The sequence below is a fragment of the Haematobia irritans genome, chromosome 3, assembly GCF_050003625.1.
Source record: "Haematobia irritans isolate KBUSLIRL chromosome 3, ASM5000362v1, whole genome shotgun sequence".
Lineage (NCBI taxonomy): Eukaryota > Metazoa > Arthropoda > Insecta > Diptera > Muscidae > Haematobia > Haematobia irritans.
The window spans coordinates 20,130,590-20,153,683 of record NC_134399.1 but is presented as its reverse complement, the minus strand read 5'-3'; the positions used below and the strand labels follow the sequence as shown (position 1 = coordinate 20,153,683).

At 35.9% G+C, this 23,094-nt stretch overlaps 1 protein-coding gene across 1 annotated transcript; it reads left to right on the top strand.

Annotated features, from left to right (window-relative positions):
* Positions 1–10,889, top strand: LOC142229119 (uncharacterized). Its single transcript, XM_075299657.1, has 3 exons — positions 1–464; positions 6,884–7,004; positions 10,659–10,889. Exons 1-3 carry the CDS (start codon positions 377–379, stop codon positions 10,771–10,773), a joined length of 324 nt encoding a protein of 107 aa, XP_075155772.1. The 5' UTR covers positions 1–376; the 3' UTR covers positions 10,774–10,889.
* The last annotated feature ends 12,205 nt before the right edge of the window (positions 10,890–23,094 follow it).

Genomic DNA, 23,094 nt, shown 5'->3' with positions numbered 1-23,094 from the left:
CATCCACATCCATTCACTTATCCAGCCATCCATCCATCTATCTATCCAGCCAAGCATCAGCTCCATCAACATCATCATCGTCATGATATTCATCCAATGGATGATGCGAACATTATCATGGTAGTATAATTCAAGCATTGCTTCGCATAACGACATTTTTCGGGGGATTTTCATCGGATCGGTATCAAAGTAAAAAATCAAAAAATACCCAAAAAAAAAAAAAAAACAATCTCTGGAAAAATTCCATTTTCGGTTGTGAATTCATGAACAAATTTTCATGCGCGATTTTGTACGTGCCGCTTTGAGAGTGTTCCTTCGATGTGTGTTTCTGTTTTCATTCTGATATGAATTTCATAAATCATTTGCCTCAGAGAAAATGGAAAATTTCTTTAAACCATATATGTGGAAATTCATTATAATTTGTATATTTTTGGGATTATTTTTAATAAACTTAACCGAAGCGGGTATGTATGTATGTATGTACGAAGCAAATGGTGAAAATGCAATTTCCAATCTTTATTATTTTTAAAATATATAAATATTTATTGAGAATTTGTCACGCATGCGAGACATTAATTTAAATGTAAAGTAATTGCAAATAGTGACAAGTTCTTTAATAGTTGCTTCTGAAGTGTCATGAAAATAGAATCTTTAGTTTTTGAGGTTTTAGGTTCCATTTGTTTCGCTATTTTTATACCCTTCACCACTACTGTGGTACAGGGTATAATAAGTTTGTGCATTTGTATGTAACGCCAAGAAGGAAAAGTCTGAGACCCATCGTTTAGTATACCGATCGTCTTAGAATTAAATTCTGAGTCGATTTAGCGATGTCCGTCTGTCTGTCTGTCCGTCTGTCTGTCTGTTGATGTATTTTTGTGTGCAAAGTACAGCTAGCAGTTTTAGTCCGATTGTCCTAAAATTTGGTATAGGGTCCTGTTTCGGCTCAAAGACGATCCCTATTGATTTTGGAAAAAATCGGTTCAGATTTAGATATAGCTGCCATATATATTTTTCACCGATCTGGTCATAATTGGCGTGTATATCAACCGATCTTCCTCAAATTCCGTACATCCGAATATTTTATGAGTCTCGAAAAACTTGCAAAATATCATCCAAATCGGTTCAGATTTAGATATAGCTCCCATATATAGCTTTCGCCCGATTTACACTCATTTGCCCACAGAGGCCAATTTTTTGCTCCGATATAGTTGAAAATTTGCACAGGGAGTAGAATTAGCATTGTAGCTATGCGTGTCAAATTTGGTTGAAATCGGTTCAGATTTAGATATAGCTCCCATATATATGTTTTTCTGATTTCGACAAAAATGGTCAAAATACAAAAATGTTCCTTGTAAAATCGCCACTGCTTAGTTGAAAAGTTGTAAAAATGACTCTAATTTTCCTAAACTTCTAATAAATATATATCGAGCGATAAATCATAAATAAACTTTTGCGAAGTTTCCTTAAAATTGCTTCAGATTTAAATGTTTCCCATATTTATACCCTTCACCACTACTGTGGTACAGGGTATAATAAGTTTGTGCATTTGTATGTAACGCCAAGAAGGAAAAGTCTGAGACCCATCGTTTAGTATACCGATCGTCTTAGAATTAAATTCTGAGTCGATTTAGCGATGTCCGTCTGTCTGTCTGTCTGTTGATGTATTTTTGTGTGCAAAGTACAGCTCGCAGTTTTTGTCCGATTGTCCTAAAATTTGGTATAGGGTCCTGTTTCGGCTCAAAGACGATCTCTATTGATTTTGGAAAAAATCGGTTCAGATTTAGATATAGCTGCCTTATATTTTTTTCACCGATCTGGTCATAATTGGCGTGTATATCAACCGATCTTCCTTAAATTCCGTACATCCGAATATTTTATGAGTCTCGAAAAACTTGTGAAATATCAGCCAAATCGGTTCAGATTTAGATATAGCTCCCATATATAGCTTTCGCCCGATTTACACTCAAATGACCACAGAAGCCAATTTTTTGCTCCGATTTAGTTGAAATTTTGCACAGGGAGTATAATTAGCATTGTAGCTATGCGTGCCAAATTTGGTTGAAATCGGTTCAGATTTAGATATAGCTCCCATATATAGCTTTCGCCCGATTTACACTCATATGACCACAGAGGCCAATTTTTTGCTCCGATTTAGTTGAAATTTTGCACAGGGAGTAGAATTAGCATTGTAGCTATGCGTGCCAAATTTGGTTGAAATCGGTTCAGATTTAGATATAGCTCCCATATATATGTTTTTCTGATTTCGACAAAAATGGTCAAAATACCAACATTTTCCTTGTAAAATCGCCACTGCTTAGTCAAAAAGTTGTAAAAATGACTCTAATTTTCCTAAACTTCTAATACATATATATCAAGCGATAAATCATAAATAAATTTTTGCGAAGTTTCCTTAAAATTGCTTCAGATTTAAATGTTTCCCATATTTATACCCTGCGCCACACTGTGGAACAGGGCAATAAAGCTCAAGGTTGGTCCCTGAGTCGATATAACCATGTCTGTCTGTGCGTCTGTCTGTCCGTCCGTCTGTCTGTGAACACATTTTTGTGATCAAAGTCTAGGTCGCAATTTAAGTCCAATCGCCTTCAAATTTGGCACATGTTTCTAATTTGGGTCAGAATAGAACCCTATTGATTTTGGAAGAAATCGGTTCAGATTTAGATATAGCTCCCATATATATCTTTCGCCCGGTATGCACTAATATGGACCCAGCAGCCAGAGTTTTATACCGATTTGCTTGAAATGTTGTACAAACATAACACTTAGTCGTATAGTCATGTGTGCAAAATTGGATTGAAATCGGTTCAGATTTAGATATAGCTCCCATATATATCTTTCGACCGATATGGACTTATATGGCCCCAGAAGCCAGATGTTTGGCCGAATTTGGTTAAAATTTTGCACTAGAAGTACAATTAGTAGTATAGTCAAGTGTGCAAAATTTGATTGAAATCGGTTCAGATTTAGATATAGCTCCCATATATATCTTTCGCCCGATATGCACTTATATGGATCCAGAAGCCAGAGTTTTATCCCGATTAGCTTTAAATTTTGCACAAGGAGTACAATTGGTAGTATAGTCATGTGTGCCAAATTTGATTGAAATCGGTTCAGATTTAGATATAACTTCCATATATATTTTTCGCCCGATATGAACTTATATGGCCCCAGAAGCCAGAGTTTTGGCCCAAATTGGTTGAAATTTTGCACATTGAGTAGAATTAGCATTGTAGCTATGCGTGCCAAATTTGGTGGAAATCGGTTCAGATTTAGATATAGCTCCCATATATATGTTTTTCTGATTTCGACAAAAATGGTCAAAATACCAACATTTTCCTTGTAAAATCGCCACTGCTTAGTCGAAAAATTGTAAAAATGACTCTAATTTTCCTAAACTTCTAATACATATATATCGAGCGATAACTCATAAATAAGCTTTTGCGAAGTTTCCTTAAAATTGCTTCAGATTTAAATGTTTCTCATATTTTTATACCCTTCACCACTACTGTGGTACAGGGTATAATAAGTTTGTGCATTTGTATGTAACGCCAAGAAAGAGTAATCATAGACCAACCTTTTAGTATACGGATCGGCTTAGAATTAAATTCTGAGTCGATTTAGCGATATCCGTCTGTCTGTCCGTCTGTCTGTCCGTCTGTCTGTCTGTCTGTCTGTCTGTTGATGTATTTTTGTGTGCAAAGTACAGCTCGCAGTTTTAGTCCGATTGCCCTAAAATTTGGTATAGGGTCCTGTTTCGGCTCAAAGACGATCCCTATTGATTTTGGAAAAAATCGGTTCAGCTTTAGATATAGCTGCCATATATATTTTTCACCGATCTGGTCATAATTGGCGTGTATATCAACCGATCTTCCTCAAATTCCGTACATCCAAATATTTTATGAGTCTCGCAAAACTTGCAAAATATCAGCCAAATCGGTTCAGATTTAGATATATCTCCCATATATAGCTTTCGCCCGATTTACACTCAAATGACCACAGAGGCCAATTTTTTGCTCTGATTTAGTTGAAATTTTGCACAGGCAGTAGAATTAGCATTGTAGCTATGTGTGCCAAATTTGGTTGAAATCGGTTCAGATTTAGATATAGCTCCCATATATAGCTTTCGCCCGATTTACACTCATATGACCACAGAGGCCAATTTTTTGCTACGATTTAATTGAAATTTTGCACAGGGAGTAGAATTAGCATTGTAGCTATGCGTGCCAAATTTGGTTGAAATCGGTTCAGATTTAGATATATCTCCCATATATAGCGTTCGCCCGATTTATACTCATATGACCACAGAGGCAAATTTTTAACTCCGATTTAGTTGAAATTTTGCACAGGCAGTAGAATTAGCATTGTAGCTATGCGTGCCAAATTTGATTTGACATCGGTTCAGATTTAGATATAGCTCCCAAATATATGTTTTTCTGATTTCGACAAAAATGGTCTAAATACCAACAATTTCCTTGTAAAATCTCGCCACTGCTTAGTCGCAAAGTTGTAAAAATGACTCTAATTTTCCTAAACTTCTAATACATATATATCGAGCGATAACTCATAAATAAGCTTTTGCGAAGTTTCCTTAAAATTGCTTCAGATTTAAATGTTTCCCATATTTTTTTACTAACATTGTGTTCCACCCTAGTGCATTAGCCGACTTAAATTTTGAGTCTATAGATTTTGTAAAAGTCTATCAAATTCTGTCCAGATCGAGTGATATTTTAATGTATGTATTTGGGACAAACATTTATATATAGCCCCAACACATTTGACGGATGTAATATGGTATCGAAAATTTAGATCTACAAAGTGGTGCAGGGTATAATATAGTCGGCCCCGCCCGACTTTAGACTTTCCTTACTGGTTTTTTACTAATATTGTGTTCCACACTAGTGCATTAGCCAATTAAAATTTTGAGTCTATAGATTTTGTAGAAGTCTATCAAATTCTGTCCAGATCGAGTGATATTTAAATGTATGTATTTGGGACAAACCTCCCGCTCCGCTCCGGCCGAAAAAGGGTTTGTTCCGCTCCGCTCCTCGCTCCACTCCTCTTCGGAGCAGTTTTTCTTTTGGAAAACACTCCGCTCTGGGTTTTAAAAAAATCGCTCCCGCTCCGCTCCGGCCGAAAAAGGGTTTGCTCCGCTCCGAATCCCTGCCCTAAACCACATAGTGGTCCGGGTATAATTACTTTGATCTGCCAAAAAATGTGCCTACCACAAATATTGTTTTTATTTGAACTCAATTTTTTGTTGCAATCCAAATCTATAGCTCCTAATATCTGGCATTTCTGTTCAGATTGTGATAAAACTCCCACAAACATGTACCCCTTAATGTTCTTAAATAAGGAAATGCCGTTTATCTCTTATACATTTATACCATTCACACTTATACCATTCATGTTTACTAATTCAGTAGGGGCGGTTTAGGGTATGATATAATCGGCCCCGCCCGATTTTCTACTTTACTCACTTGTTTATAATGTAAAAGTCAATGATATGATGGACTATCAATTAATTGCAAAAACTATCCTTATTTTGATAAGTACGTATAAGTATAAAGTGCTCATGAATTTTATGAGGATTTATTTAAATCTTATTTTAAAGTCAATTTGGTATGAGTGGTACTCTCATACATAAACAAATTCAGGATTTATACAAAACTCTATACAAATATTTTACGATTATTATGATGAAGTTCCAAAATTCAATGGCAATCATTTTTTATTTTCCAATTCTCAATATATCTTCTCAATGATACTCGTATGCATTTTATAGATATATGTACGTTTGTGTATAGTGGAACCTCTCAAAATTGGACACTCTGAAACGTTTGATATATATTCCCTTTATAATTAACTTCTCGCAACCAGAGAAGGAATATGATCACCCCAAACATGCTTCAAGATCAAAATGTTATTTTTAGACGGTGAACATGGAACATGTTTTTCGCAACCATTTTCTTGAAAAGTATGTATCTAGTTTCAGCAACTATTTATATGTTTACCGAGAAAAATAAAATGTTTGCTCTTAAAACATGTTTGGGGTAATCATATTCCTTCTCTGCGTGCATAACTGGATATCTCCCAAATGTGGACAAAACTTGGCCGACAGATGGTGTCCATGTTTGAAAGGTTTCACTGTATATGCATTTATGTGTGATTGTGTTTGTATTTATTTTTTGAGGTCGTTTACAAACCACTCCAATTAAATGGTTTTTAATATTTTCCTTTTAAATATTCTAAAAGTGAAATTCAAATAATTTCATGTTTTTTTATTTTTTATTTTTTTTTTTAATTTTTCATTGCAAAACAACCATCATAAACAATGGACACAAATAACATTGGCTCTCTGCAAATAAAATATAAAAAAAAACAACAACAACAACGACAACATGTTCTGGAACAACGTGCTGAATAAAAAACATATCCATGATGCATCACATCGATTTTGGGGGGGTTGGTAATGATGATGACGTTGATGATGATACTGCCATTGCTGCTGCTTGCTCCCCACGTTGCTAAAAACCCTATCATATGCTGATGTTATAATAAAAATTGATATCAATTTTACAATAAAAAATACACACACACACATACATATGTTCAATATAACCGTGTATATATGGGGGTGTATATCCTGTCATCGATTTCATATTGCTGGTTGGTGTATACAAACTTTGCATCCATTACCTAACCTGACCAATGGTTTTGCCCCGCCACCCCTTCTTCCTGTGGAATGGCTATACTCTATCATCAATTGTCGCCTTTGTTTGCTTCACTTTTGGTATCTGCATCACATTGGACTCCTGCCACTGCTGCCAATTACAACAATCATACCAATTTCATATCCATAAACCAGGATGGACGGCACAATGTTGGAAAAAACATAATTCCGGTTCAATTCAAACACCCGAGGGGGAGTTTAAACGCCCCTTTGGCATTTTATGCACATATCAATGTTTTCTGTGGTTTCATCCAGTGTAAGTTCAGTGGAAAATATTTACTCATCCTAGCTCTAGCATATATTCTATTTATTGAAAATCAAAAAAAACAAGTATATACAGCCGCAAGTTCGGCCAGGCCGAATCTTATGTACCCACCACCATGGATTGCGTAGAAACTTCTACGAAAGACTGTCATCCACAATCGAATTACTTGGGTTGTGGTATCTTAAAACTTCTTATTCCTGCATGGTTGTTGGATACCATATACTAACATCACGTACCAAATTTCAACCGAATGGGAAGTATTTTGCTCTTCCAAGGGGCTCTGGAGGTCAAATCTGGGGATCGGTTTATATGGGGCCTATATATAATTATGGACCGATATCGACCAATTTTTGCATGGGAGTTTGAGGCCATATATTAACACCACGTACCAAATTTCAACTGAATCAGATGAATTTTGGTCTTCCAAGAGGTTCCGGAGGTCAAATCTGGTGATCGGTTTATATGGGGGCTATATATAATTATGAGCCGATGTGGACCAATTTCTGCATGGTTGTTAGATACCATATACTAACATCACGTACCAAATTTCAGCCATATCGGATGAAATTTGCTTCTCTTAGAGGCCTCGCAAGCCAAATCGGGGGATCGGTTTATATGGGGGCTATATATAATTATGGACCGATGTGGACCAATTTTTGCATGGTTGTTCGAGACCATATACTAACACCATGTACCAAATTTCAGCCGGATCGGATGAAATTTGCTTCTATTAGAGGCCTCGCAAGCCAAATCGGGGGATCGGTTTATATGGGGGCTATATATAATTATGGACCGATGTGGACCAATTTTTGCATGGTTGTTAGAGACCATATACTGACACCATGTACCAAATTTCAGCCCGATGGGATGAAATTTGCTTCTCTTAGGGGCCTCGCAAGCCAAATCGGGGGATCGGTTTATATGGGGGCTATATATAATTATGGACCGATGTGGACCAATTTTTGCATGGTTATTAGAGACCATATACTAACACCATGTACCAAATTTCAGCCGGATCGGATGAAATTTGCTTCTCTTAGGGGCCTCGCAAGCCAAATCGGGGGATCGGTTTATATGGGGGCTATATATAATTATGAACCGATGTGGACCAATTTTTGCATGGTTCTTAGAGACCATATACTAACACCATGTACCAAATTTCAGCCGGATCGGATGAAATTTGCTTCTCTTAGAGGCCTCGCAAGCCAAATTTTGGGGTCCGTTTATATGGGGGCTATACGTAAAAGTGGACCGATATGGCCCATTTGCAATACCATCCGACCTACATCAATAACAACTACTTGTGCCAAGTTTCAAGTCGATAGCTTGTTTCGTTCGGAAGTTAGCGTGATTTCAACAGACGGACGGACGGACGGACGGACATGCTCAGATCGACTCAGAATTTCACCACGACCCAGAATATATATACTTTATGGGGTCTTAGAGCAATATTTCGATGTGTTACAAACGGAATGACAAAGTTAATATACCCCCCATCCTATGGTGGTGGGTATAAAAAAAATACAAACATTTGTGATGTTTACGCTGAAAATGGTTCTGGTTTGGGGCTAACAATTTTTGTTGGCAATTTTTCGTATGAAAAAAAAAATATTACGAATCGAAATTTTTGAAGAAAAACCTTTAATAAAAACCGATCTGGAGATCGGTTTATAAGGGGACTATATATTCTTATGAACCGATGTGGACCAATGTTTGTATGGTTGTTAGAGACCATATACCAACAACATGTACCAAATTTCAGCCGGATCGGATAAAATTTGCTTGTTGTTCACGCACCGCAAGCCAAATCTGGAGATCCGTTTATATGGGGCTATATATAATTATGAATCGATGTGGACCAATTTTTGCATGGTTGTTAGCGACCATATTCCTACTACATGTACCAAATTTCAGCCGGATCGGATGAAAATTGCTTCTTGTTCACGCTCCGCAAGCAAAATCTGGGGATCGGTTTTTACGGGAATTATATATAATTATTGATCGATGTAGGCCTATTTTTGCACGGTTGTTACAGACCCTATACCAACGCCATGTTCAAAATTTCAGCCGGATCGGATGAAATATGCTTCTCTTAGAGGCTCCGCAAGCCAAATCTGGGGATCGGTTTATATGGGGGGTATATGTAATTATGGACCGATGTGAACCAATTTTTGCACGGTTGTTAGAGAACATATACCAACACCATGTATCAAATTTCAGTCGGATCGGATGAAATTTGCTTCTCTTACAGGCTCCGCAAGCCAAATCTGGGGATCGGTTTATATGGGGGCTATATATAATTATGAACCGATGTGGAGCAATTTTTGCATGGTTGTTAGAGACCATATACCAACAACATGTATCAAATTTCAGCCGGATCGGATGAAATTTGCTCTCTTAGAGGCTCCGCAAGCCAAATCTGGGGATCGGTTTATGAACCGATGTGGACCAATTTTTGCATGGTTGTTAGAGAACATATACCAACACCATGTACCAAATTTCAGCCCGATCAGCTGAAATATGCTTCTCTTAGAGGCTCCGCAAGCCAAATCTGGGGATCGGTTTATATGAGGGCTATATATAATTATGGACCGATGTGGATAAATTTTTGCATGGTTGTTAGAGACCATATACCAACAACATGTACCAAATTTCAGCCGGATCGGATGAAATTTGCTTCTCTTAGAGGCTTCGCAAGCCAAATCTGGATATCGGTTTATATGGGGGCTATATATAATTATGGACCGATGTAGACCAATTTTTGCACAGTTGTTAGAGACCACTTTCTTACACCATGTACCAAATTTCAGCCAGATCGGCTGAAATATGCTTCTCTTAGAGGCGCCGCAAGCCAAATCTAGGGGTCCGTTTATATGGGGGCTATACGTAAAAGTGATCCGATATGGCCCATTTTCAATACCATCTGACCTACATTAATAACAACTACTTGTGCCAAGCTTCAAGTCGATAGCTTGTTTCGTTCGGAAGTTAGCATGATTTCAACAGACGGACGGAAATACTTAGATCGACTCTGAATTTCACCACGACCCAGAATATATATATACTTTATGGTGTCTTAGAGCAATATTTCGATGTGTTACAAACGGAATGACAAAGTTAATATACCCCCCATCCTATGGTGGAGGGGCGTGGCCGGCTATATTATACCCTTAACCACTATGTATACGAAAATTTTTGGTACCATCTTAACTAAAATTTTTGGTACCATCTTAAATTTGTTGGGAGCTATATATAGCTTTGTGCTGTGCGGCATTAGCTGATTTAAATTTTAAGTCTAGAGGTTTTGTAGAAGTCTAAAATTGTTTGTCCAAATCATTATAGATCTGATTTAATATGAGTATATGGGAATATACACCATTATATATGACACCTAAAAAATTTAAAGACTTTGAGATGGTATAGAAAATGTAGACTTACTTTCCGACTTTAGACCTTCCTTACTCGTTGCTCTTATGTGAAGTTAGTTAAAAATCCAAATTATTAGTAAAATTTAAATTTATTTTAACAACGCTGTTATGAAAATCCAATTCACCGTTTTAGATGATAAAATACTAAAATACTTTTCTAACCTGAAATGTTTTAATGAATTTGTTTTCTATTTTTTTTTCTTTCTATTTCTTACAGATTTCCCTATTGCGAATTCATATTCGATTTGAGACTTTCTAGACATTTTACTGTACTGCCGGATTGTTATGAAGTGCATTGTAATGAGACCTTTAGTTTCTTCAATAGCGGATAATGAATGTTGATCATTCAGATGAATATAAATTATTACAAATATATTATATAAAAAATTTAATTTAAGAATTTATACTATAAAATTGTTATAAATAAAATGTGAAATTTTATTATGTATATCTCGAGTAATATTTAATTGTTATATAAAAAATATTAAAAAATATATATTTTACTAAATAAAATAACGATTCGGGTAGGTATGAAGAACTTACCAATAGGCATTTACTATTTATAAGATTTTTTCAATGTTTTTGTTTGTTTAAAAAACAAAAGAAAACAAGTATATACGGCCGTAAGTTCGGCCAGGCCGAAGCTTAAAGGGTGATACGGTCAAAATTTGGTCAATATAAACTTGACGTATTTCTTTCAATTTTGCATTTAAAAACCTGAACATCCCTCATTTTTAAGGTGTGTGTGTGTAGAATGTTGCTCCTATTTTGGTTTTGGAATTCACTCTTCAGTTGTCAAAATGCCGTCCAAGCAAGAAGAGCAGCGTATCAAAATTTTGCTCGTGCATTGCGAAAATCCGAGCTACTCGCACGCAAAGCTGGCAAAATCGCTAAAAGTTGCCAAATCAACCGTTACAAATGTAATTAAAGTGTTTGGGGAACGTTTGTCGACAGCCAGGAAGTCTGGATCGGGGGGAAATCGAAAATCGGGAGTCGCTGAGACGACAAAGAGAGTTGCCGGTAGTTTCAAGCGAAACCCTAACCTCTCTCTCCGAGATGCCGCAAATAAGCTGGGTGTATCGTCTACAACCGTGCATCGAGCCAAAAAACGAGCCGGACTATCGACTTACAAGAAGGTAGTGACTCCAAATCGCGATGATAAACAAAATACGACGGCCAAAGCGCGATCCCGGAGGCTGTACACGACGATGCTGACGAAGTTTGACTGCGTAATGGTAATGGACGACGAAACCTACGTCAAAGCCGACTAAAAGCAGCTTCCGGGACAGGAGTTTTATACGGCAAAATGAAGGGGAAAGGTAGCAGATATTTTCAAGCACATAAAACTGTCAAAGTTCGCAAAGAAATATCTGGTTTGGCAAGCCATCTGTACCTGTGGCTTGAAAAGCAGCATTTTCATAGATTCCGGGACTGTCAACCAAGAAATTTACGTGAAAGAGTGTTTGAATAAACGTCTGCTGCCTTTCCTGAAGAAACACGGTTGTTCCGTACTGTTTTGGCCGGATTTGGCATCTTGCCATTACAGTAAAAAAGCCATGGAGTGGTACGCCGCCAACAACGTGCAGGTGGTTCCCAAGGACAAGAACCCTCCCAACACGCCAGAGCTCCGCCCAATTGAGAAATACTGGGCTATTGTCAAGCGGAACCTAAAGAAGACCAAAAAAACTGCTAAGGACGAGCAGCAGTTCAAGGCAAACTGGCTTTCTGCGGCGAAGAAGGTGGACAAGGTGGCTGTACAAAATCTGATGGCAGGTGTTAATCGTGAGGCCCGGCAATTCGGATTTGGAAAAGCGAAAGCCTAACTGACTATTTTTCCTGAATTTGATACTAATTGAACTTGAAAAAGAAATTTAATTTGATTTTTTAAATAAACGATTTCACCGATGTACACGCGTTTTCCCTTGACCAAATTTTGACCGTATCACCCTTTATGTACCCTCCGCCATAGATTGCGTAGAAACTTCTAATGAAGACTGTCATCCACAATCGAATTACTTGGGTTGCTGTAACACTTGGCGATGGCAAGGTATCTTAAAACTTCCTAACACCGTAATATATACCACATAGTCCATACGTGGTATATATTAAACTAAAAAGGCCGATTAAATACGTATGTAATTAAGTTTAAAGTTTCTATAGAAAAAAATTTTTGGCAAAATAAAATTTTGACATTTTCTATAGAAGTAAAATTTGGAAAAAAATTTCTTTAGAAATAAAATTTGGAAAGAATTTTCTATAGAAATAAAATTTGGAAAAAAAATTTCTATAGAAATAACATTTTGACAATGTTTTCTATAAAAATAAAATTTTGGTAGATTATTTTTGGCTCGAGTGGCAACCATGAATATGAACCGATATGGATCAATTTTTGTGTGATTGGGGATCGGCTATATATAACTATAGACTGATACGGACCAATTTTGACATGGTTATTAGCGGCCTTATACTAACACCACGTTGCAAATTTCAACCGGAGCGGATGAATTTTGCTCCTCCAAGAGGCTCCGGAGGACAAATCTGGGGATCGATTTATATGGGGGCTATATATAATTATGGACAGATATGGACCAATTCTTGCATGGTTGTTAGAGACCATAAACTAACACCACGTACCAAATCCAACCGGATCGGATGAATTTTGCTCCTCTAAGAGGCCTTGGAGGTCAAATCTGGGGATCGGCTTATATGGGGGCTATATATAATTATGGACCGATATGGACCCATTTTTGCATGGTTGTTAGAGACCATATACTAACACCACGTACCAAATTTCAATCGGATCGGATGAAATTTGCTTCTCTAAGAGCCTCCGCAAACCAAATCTGGGTGTCGGTTTATATGGGTGCTATACGTAAAAGTGGTCCAATATGGCCCATTTGCAATATGGCCATGACAACCACTTATTCAAGTCGATAGCTTGTTTCGTTCGGAAGTTAACGAGATTTAAACAGACGGACGGACGGACATGCTAAGATCGACTCAGAATTTCACCACGACCTTGAATATATATATATATATATATATATATATATATATATATATATATATATATATATATATATATATATATATATATATATATATATATATATATATATATATATATATATATATATATATATATATATATATATATATATATATATATATATATATATATATATATATATATATATATATATATATATATATATATATATATATATAGATATAGATATAGATATAGATATATATGTATATGTATATAAAGGTGTTCGGTCCATGCTTTGATTTCGATGCGTTGCAAATAGAATGACAAAATTAATATAAACGCACCCTATGGTGTAGAGTATAATAATTTAAGATTTTTGTACTATCATGTCTGAATTCTATCACGAAAAATTTAGATGCACTTCCAAAAATGTTCTCCCAAAATTGTTCTTTATTTTAACTAGAAAAATTGCGAATTTTTAAAAATTTTCAAAGTTCAAACATTGCAGACAATCTAACGCATGCATTAAAAGTCATAAAAAATTATAAAAATTATTTATTTTGCAAAATATCATAATTTGTTTTTAAATTTACATCCAAAACACTTAATTCGGATCACACCTTAAGAAGTGATGCAAATTCAGTGGAACGGCTTGTGAAATGGTGGACATCCGTCCTATGACAAGCCCATGTTAAATTCATCGCTCCTGCTGCAATTTTTTACCACTTCCGGATCCAAAGAGAACATTTTCACTACTTTTTTGGCGACGTTTTTTTTTGTTGGGAAGCAGCAGTATCGTGTATGCCGTCGAACATAACTTATAGTGTGGCTAACATCTGGGATACGGACATTATCGTCCGGATAAACTTATATTCTGAACGGCGCATTACTTAGCAAAAAAAAAAACAAATTGGAAGTTGTTTCAAAGGCACAACTTGAAAATCACTTCCAAACATGTCCTCCCAAAGATGTTCTTTTTTAACTACACAGGTAGTTCTTTTAATTCAATGCGAGTTATAGCTTTTTCATATGTTTAATGGGAATTTTTAACGTTTTTTTTTGTTTCAAAGGGGTTAACAACAGAGTAAGTATTACTAAAATGGTACAAATTATTAAAATTTTATCGAAAAAAAATGCTAAATCCAATCAAGAAAAATTGCGAATTTTGGAAAATATTTGAGGACAAACGTTTCAGACAAGCTTTGGAATGCATTACAAATCATAAAAAATTATAAAAATTATTTATTTGGAAAAATATTACAAAATTTTTTAATACGCATCCAAAACACTGAATTCGAATCGCACCTTAAGAAATGATGCAAATTCGGTGCAATGGCCATTGAAATTGTGGGCAACCGTCCTATGACAAGCCCATGTTAAATTCATCGCTTCTGCTCCAAATTTGCATCAATTCCCGGTTCAAAAAGAACATTTTCACTGCTTTTTTGCCGACGCTTCTTTGTTAGCCCAGCAAGAAAGCAGAAAAGAAAATATTGAAAAAGTTCTTTTTGGATCCGGAAGTGGTGCAAAATTGACGCAGAAGCGATGAATTTAACATGGGCTTGTCATAGGGCGGAAGTCCTCCATTTCAACAGCCGTTGCACTGAATTTGCATCACTTCTTTAGGTGTGATCCGAATTCAATGGTTGGGATGTAAATTAAAAAATTCTGTTATATTTTGTCTAATAAATAATTTTTATAATTTTTAATGGATTCTAACGCTAGTCGGAAACGTTTGACCTCAAATATTTTCAAAAATACATAATTTTTTCAGATTGGATTTAGCATTTTTTCGACAAAATTTAAATGATTTGTACCATTTTATGAATCTGTTTTTAACCCATTTGAAGCAAAAAAGTTATAATTACCCATTAAAAGTATGAAAAAAACAAGTTATAAAAAATTGAATTAAAAGAACTTCCTGGGTAGTTAAAATAAATAACACCATTGGGAGTGCATCTTCTGGAAGTGCTTTTAAAGTTGTGCCTTTGGAAGAACTTCCAAATTTTTTTGCTGGGATTTTCTACAATTAATCAAATTTTTCTACAATTAACTAAAATTTTCTTTCCTGGTGGGTTCACTGTTTTTTCAGTGTATTTGCAATTTCCTATAGAGATGCATTTTCCTAACCACGAATTTCTTCTCAGTGCTTTAGAAAAGTGCAATTTACTATTGCTCCTATGCATAGGCAGAGCTGCGCCACAGCAATTCCCACGTGCTAATGACCTGGTTTTATTTTTTTTTTGCATTTATGCACACAAAAGGACTGATAACATTTCCAGATACAGATACAGTTTTGAACTCAAAATGGCCTTCAACAATCAATGTCACAATTAGACGAGTTTTATTGTTGATTCATATATAGAGTGGCGTAAATGTTTTTTTTTTTTTACATTTAATAGCTTTTGTATGTTTGACGATCATTGAGGTAAATATTTGGGATGCATTAATGCAAAATTCATGAGACCAAATGAGTCACGGGAAATGTTTTTAAAAATGTGAGAGAGAAAATTTTTTTGTTTCATTTTGTGTGTGCATGAGAGAGAGTGGAATATAACATTCAAATTTTTAATATAATTCCAAACTTATTTTTTTTTTTCAATATTAGATATGACATTTTCCCCATTAGTGTAATGCATTCCCATAATTGTTTGCAAACAACTTTGGAAAGTAATCGGTTTTTTTTGTTGTGTGAGTACCCGCTTAAAATCAAAACAAAAACAATAACAACCACCACCAACGACCCTCACCCAAATAATCACAATCACTGGCGATTATCATTGTGACGATGAGATGTTTGATAGTGGTCAATGCTGGTGTACTCAAAGAGGGAGGGTGAGCTGTGATGGAGGCATCTCATGCATAAACATAAATGCCAAAATGTTGTTTTTTTGGATGTAGATTTTTTATTTAATTAAAGTTAATCAAACAAATAACTGACATTCGCATAATTTCATTTGTGCTATGCTCGTCGTTTGACGTTTTTTGGTTATTTTTGTCATCAGATGAGCTGGAAATGAGTGCAAACACCCCTTTCATAAACATCGAAAATAGAAAAACAAAAAAAAAAAATAAAATTGTAGATGAAAATCAAAAATGGTTTCACTGCTTCAGTCATCGCATATACAAGGGTATGAATGGACAAGAGCATCAAAGTTTGTATACAAATGAGAAATAAAACACGATGGGGGCACAGTGATTCTGGATTGAAATCTTTTGGCAAAAGTCCAAAGATGAAAATTATAAGAAGTTTTTGTCGGCGACGGTTGTTACTAATTTTTTACATTTGTGGCCGTTTCAAGAGCAAAATGTTATTTTTGGAATGGTGACCATGTAACATGTTTGTCACAAAAATATTGTTTTCTCGTCAAACATAACATGCTTTACGAAACATAATTTCGGAGAAAATAATATAGTTGCAACAAAAATGTTCTTCTTGTAAATTGCAAGCAAATCGAATAGAAAATGCGGCTCCAGTTAATTCAAAACAAGTATATACAGCAGTAAGTTCGGCCGGGCCGAATCTTAAATACCCACCACCATGAACCAAATATTAGGGTTTCCTTTGAAATTTCAGGAGGGCTGGAGGACATTTCCGGAAGATAAATTTAAAGATTTCACCTATGAGGACTATATCAGATTCTGGATTTATAAGAACCATTTTTGTTTGAGTTTTAGAGGAATTATTAACATCTCTTGTAAGTGTGCAAGAAATATATAAAATAACGTCTTTATTTGAAATCTTAAATCTGTAGATTTCCACCCGAAAGGTAAAATTTGGAAATTTAACATTGAGTTTCAAGCAATTTTCATGATCAGTTGGCCTTCTACACCCTCAAGAAGTGAAGTCGGTCTATATGGAGGCATTACCAAATGGACCGATAAAAACTTAATCCGATACACGTTTTTGTGAGCCTAAAATACCAGAATATTTACAATTTCAGGCAAATCAGATAAAAACTACGGTTTCTAGAAACCCAAGGAATTAAATCGGGAAATCGTTCTTATGGGGGCTATACTAAAATATGGAGCGATACTCACCGTTTTCGGCACACCTCTTTATGGCCCGAAAATAACTCTAGATTTCCAATTACAGGCAAATTGGATAAAAACTTTGGATTCTAGAAGCCCAAGAAGTAAAATCGGGAAATCGGTCTATTGGGGGCTATACCAAAATATGGACCGATGGTTAGGTTAGGTTAGGTTATGTGGCAGCCCGATGTATCAGGCTCACTTAGACTATTCAGTCCATTGTGATACCACAGTGGTGAACTTCTCTCTTATCACTGAGTGCTGCCCGATTCCATGTTAAGCTCAATGCAAGGGACCTCCTAATTATAGCCGAGTCCGAACGGCGTTCCACATTGCAGTGAAACCACTTAGAGAAGTTTTGAAACCATCAGAAATGTCGCCTGCATTACTGAGGTGGGATAATCCACCGCTGAAAAACTTTTTGGTGTTCGGTCGTAGCAGGAATGGAACCCACGACCTTGTGTATGCAAGGCGGGCATGCTAACCATTGCACCACGGTGGCTCCCAAAATATGGACCGATACTCACCATTTTCGCACACCTATTTATGGTCCTAAAATACATTTAGATTTCCAATTTCAGGCAAATTGGATAAAAACTACGGTTTCTATAAGCCCAAGACCCCAAATCGGGAGGTCGGTTTATAAGGGCACCATACCAAAACATGGACCGATGCTCACCATTTTTGGCACACCTCTTTACGGTTCTAAAGTACCTCTCGATTTCCGGTTTCTATAAGCCCAAGAAGTGTAATCGGGAGATCGGTCTATATGGGGGCTATACCAAAACATGGACCAATACTCACCGTTTCTGGCACACCTCTTTATGGTTATAAAATACCTCTAGATTTCAAAGTTCAGGCAAATTGGATAAAAACTACGATTTCTATAAGCCCAAGAAGTAAAATCGGGAGATCGGTCTATATGGGGGCTATACCAAAATATGGATCGATACTCACAATTTTTGGCACACGTATTTGTGGTCCGACAATACCTCTAGATTTCCAATTTCAGATAAATTGAATAAAAACTGCGGTTTCTATAAGCCCAAGTAGTAAAATCGGTAGATCGGTCTATATGGGGGCTATACCAAAACATGGACCGATACTCACCGTTTTTGGCACACCTCTTTATGGTCATAAAATACCTCTAGATTTCAAATTTTAGGCAAATTGGATAAAAACTGCAGTAAAATCGGGAGATCGGTCTATATGGGGGCTATACCAAAATATGGATCGATACTCACAATTTTTGGCACACGTATTTGTGGTCCTACAATACCTCTAGATTTCCAATTTCAGGCAAATTGGATAAAAACTACGATTTCTATAAGCCCAAGACCCCAAATCGGGAGGTCGGTTTATATGGGGACTATATCAAAACCTGGACCGATATAGCCCATCTTCGAACTTGACCTGCCTGCAGACAAAAGACGAGTTTGTGCAAAATTTCAGCACGATTGCTTCATTATTGAAGACTGTAGCGTGATTACAACAGACAGACAGACAGACGGACATCGTTATATCGTCTTAGAATTTCTCCCTGATCAAGAATATATATACTTTATATAGTCGGAAATCGATATTTCGATGTGTTACAAACGGAATGACAAACTTATTATACCCCCGTCACCATTCTATGGTGGTGGGTATAAAGATAAATCTGCATATCGGTGTATATTTATCAAAACATGGACCGATAGATACCAAATTTGGCTAGCCCCTTTTGAAGCTAAAATACTTCTAGATTTTCAATTTCACGAAAATCGGGTAAAAGTTATGGTGCTTATAACATATGGAGATTCATATGGAATCATGGGCCGATTATGCTATCTTCGAACTGCCTGCAGAGAAAAAAACGAATTTGTGCAAAACTCACAACAGCCTTTATCATTGAATACAACAGACAGACAGACAAACATATGACCAGTCAGACAGATAGATTGACGACCAGACGGATGAAATTTGTTACTCTGAGAGGACCAAGAAGTCAAATTTGAGAATCGTGGAATATTTATTTACGGCCTGATAAGAACAAGTTTTGAATGATTGTTAAGGGGCTTATTCAGACATCGCATAATAAATTTCAACCGGGTCGGAAGAACTTTGCTCCTCCAGGAGGCTCCCCAAATTAAATCTAGACCTGGGTGTGTACGAGGGCTACATATAATTCGAACCAGTTTTTGCATGACTATTAGAGAGCATATACTGACACCGTGTACCAAATATTTACCGTAACCTGTAAAACTGTCGTTTCAGGAAGATCAAGAAATCAATTGTTTAGAATCACTTTAGATTTGTTCGAACTGGCTACATTTGGCACGAATTAAAGCCTTCGAACGCCAAATGAGCCATATCGGTTCACTTTTACGCATAGCCCCCTTATAAACGGACCAACAGATTTGGCTTGCGGAGCCTCTGGAAGAAGCAAACTTCATCCGATCCTGTTGGAATGTGATGTTAGTATATGAAATTTGGTACATGATGTTGGTATAAGGTCTCACAAATTGGTTCACATCGGTCTATAATTATATATAGCCCCCATTTAAACCGATCTCCAGATTTGAACTCCGCTGATTCTTGAAGAAGCAAAATGTATCTGATCCGGTTTAAATTTGGTACGCGGTGTTAGTACATGGTATCTAACAATCATGCAAAAATTTGTCCATATAGATTCATAATCATATATAGCTCCCATATAAACCGATTCCCTGATTTGACCTCCGGAGCCTCTTGGAGGAGGAAAATTCATCCGATGCGGTTTGGTACGTGTTGTTAGTATTTAGTCTCTAACAACCATGAACAAAATTATCCATATCCATTATCCATTATATATAGCCCCCATATAAACCGATCCCCAGATTTGACCTCCGGAGCCTCTTGGAGGAGCAAAATTCATCCGATCCTGTTCAAATTTGGAACGTGGTGTTAGTATATGGCCTCTAACAACCATACCAAAATTGGTCCACATCGGTTCATAATTATATATAGCCTCCATATAAACCGATCCACACATTTGACCTCCGGAGCCTCTTGGAGCAAAATTCATTCGATCCGGTTCAAAATTGGATAATCTACCAAAATTTTATTTCTATAGAAAATTTTGTCAAAATTTTATTTCTACAGAAAATTTGGTTAAAATTTTATTTCTATAGAAAAGTTTGTTAACATTTTATTTCTATAGAATATTTTGTTAAAATTTCATTTCTATACACGCAAAGAAAAAAAAAAACGTTTGGAAAACGTGTACCGAAAACGTTTTTCTTTTGTTAGAGTTTTTTGAATTGCTTCGAAAATTGTAAATTTTTTATCACCAAAAAAATTCGTTTGTTACAGAATTTTTATTTTTTCAATAAAAAAAGTTATTTTTGAACCAACAACACAGTCCATTTCGTTTATATCAAACAATGTTTTTTTCTGACTTTAGGTCTTTAGTAAGACACATTTTACAGTTCATAGTAAAAATTTAATATAGTAGAATGTAATGTTGAAAATTTTTTCGGAATCTTCCGATCATATCTGGAATATATGTAAAAAAAAAAAAAAACTTTGGTCGAAGCAGGGATCGAACCCACGACCCTTGGCTTGCAAGTCGGACGTAGCAATCACTGCTCCACGGTGCCCAACTAAATGTATTTTTCTGTTAAATAAACTTTGTTTAATCGGCTCGTGGGCGCCGCAAGCTATGCTGTATAAATATAACTTATATGGGTAATTGTCTATTGATGACAATAACGGCTACATAGCTCAGTGGATAGTGTGTTGGCTTACAAATTGCATGGTCCGCAGTTCGATTCTCCGTACAGGCGAAAGGTAAAAAAAATTTAAATTTATAAAATCGTATAATTTCTTCTACATTCTTTGTATTAAAGAAAAAGGTGCTAATAACTAAAAAAACTTCGTGGAAGTGAGAAAGATGTGAGGGAAAATGCAATATGTTGGAAAAAAAACTTTTTTTGAGTTAGTCTTTATGAAATTGTTTTTACATCCTGGAAAAGAATAAACGTTTATCACAAAATGTATATACTTTTCTTCCAAATACACTTCCTTTCAACGAAAAACAAATGAGAAACGAACGTTGTTTGTCTAAAATTTCGTTTGGGAGGAAAGAATTATTTTTTTGCGTGTAGAAAATTATGTCAAAACTTTATTTCAATAGAAAATTTTGTCAAAATTTTATTTCTATACAAAATTTTGTTAAAATTTTACTTCTATAGAATTTTGTTGTTAACATTTTATTTCTATAGAAAATATTGTCAAAATTTTATTTCTATAGAAAATTTTGTCAATTTTTTATACCCTGCGCCACACTGTGGAACAGGGTATTATAAGTTAGTGCATATGTTTGTAACACCCAGAAGGAGACGAGATAGACACATGGTGTCTTTGGCAATAATGCTCAGGGTGGGTCCCTGAGTCGATATAACCATGTCCGTCTGTCCGTCTGTCCGTCCGTCCGTCTGTCTGTGAACACATTTTTGTGATCAAAGTCTAGGTCGCAATTTAAGTCCAATCGCCTTCAAATTTGGCACAAGTTCCTGCTTTGGGTCAGAATAGAACCCTATTGATTTTGGAAGAAATCGGTTCAGATTTAGATATAGCTCCCATATATATCTTTCGCCCGATATGCACTAATATGGACTCAGCAGCCAGAGTTTTTTTTTTGTTTTGTACAAACATAACACTTAGTCGTATAGTCAAGTGTGCAAAATTTGATTGAAATCGGTTCAGATTTAGATATAGCTCCCATATATATCTTTCGTCCGATATGGACTAATATGGTTCTAATAGCCAGAGTTTTGGCCCAATTTGGTTGAAATTTTGCACAGGGAGTAGATTTAGCATTGTAGCTATGCGTGCTAAATTTGATTGAAATCGGTTCAGATTTATATATAGCTCCCATATATAGCTTTCGCCCGATTTACACTCATATGACCACAGAGGCCAATTTTTTACTCCGATTTAGTTGAAATTTTGCACAGGGAGTAGAATTAGCATTGTAGCTATGCGTGTCAAATTTGGTTGACATCGGTTCAGATTTAGTTATAGCTCCCATATATATGTTTTTCTGATTTCGACAAAAATAGTCAAAATACCAACATTTTCCTTGTTAAATCGCCACTGCTTAGTCGAAAAGTTGTAAAAATGACTCTAATTTTCCTAAACTTATTATACATATATATCGAGCGATAAATCATAAATAAACTTTTGCGAAGTTTCCTTAAAATTGCTTCAGATTTAAATGTTTCCCATATTTTTTTACTAACATTGTGTTCCACCCTAGTGCATTAGCCGACTTAAATTTTGATTCTATAGATTTTGTGGAAGTCTATCAAATTCTGTCCAGACCGAGTGATATTTCAATGTATGTATTTGGGACAAACCTTTATATATAGCCCTCAACACATTTGACGGATGTGATATGGTATCGAAAATTTAGATCTACAAAGTGGTGCAGGGTATAATATAGTCGGCCCCGCCCGACTTTAGACTTTTCTTACTTGTTTTTGATTTAATATATACCACGTATGGACTTACTTACAATTTAGAAGATGGTGTTAGGAGGGTTTAAGATACCTTGCCATCGGCAAGCGCTACCGCAACTCAAGTAATTCGATTGTAGATGGCAGTG

Excerpts from the sequence above, each read along its gene's own strand:
- LOC142229119 (XM_075299657.1), top strand. The coding sequence starts at position 377 with ATGGAAAATTTCTTTAAACCATATATGTGGAAATTCATTATAATTTGT. Across the intron at positions 465-6,883 it reads AATAAACTTAACCGAAGCGG|GATGGACGGCACAATGTTGG; the intron begins GTATGTATGTAT and ends TCCATAAACCAG. Across the intron at positions 7,005-10,658 it reads TTTCTGTGGTTTCATCCAGT|ATTTCCCTATTGCGAATTCA; the intron begins GTAAGTTCAGTG and ends TATTTCTTACAG.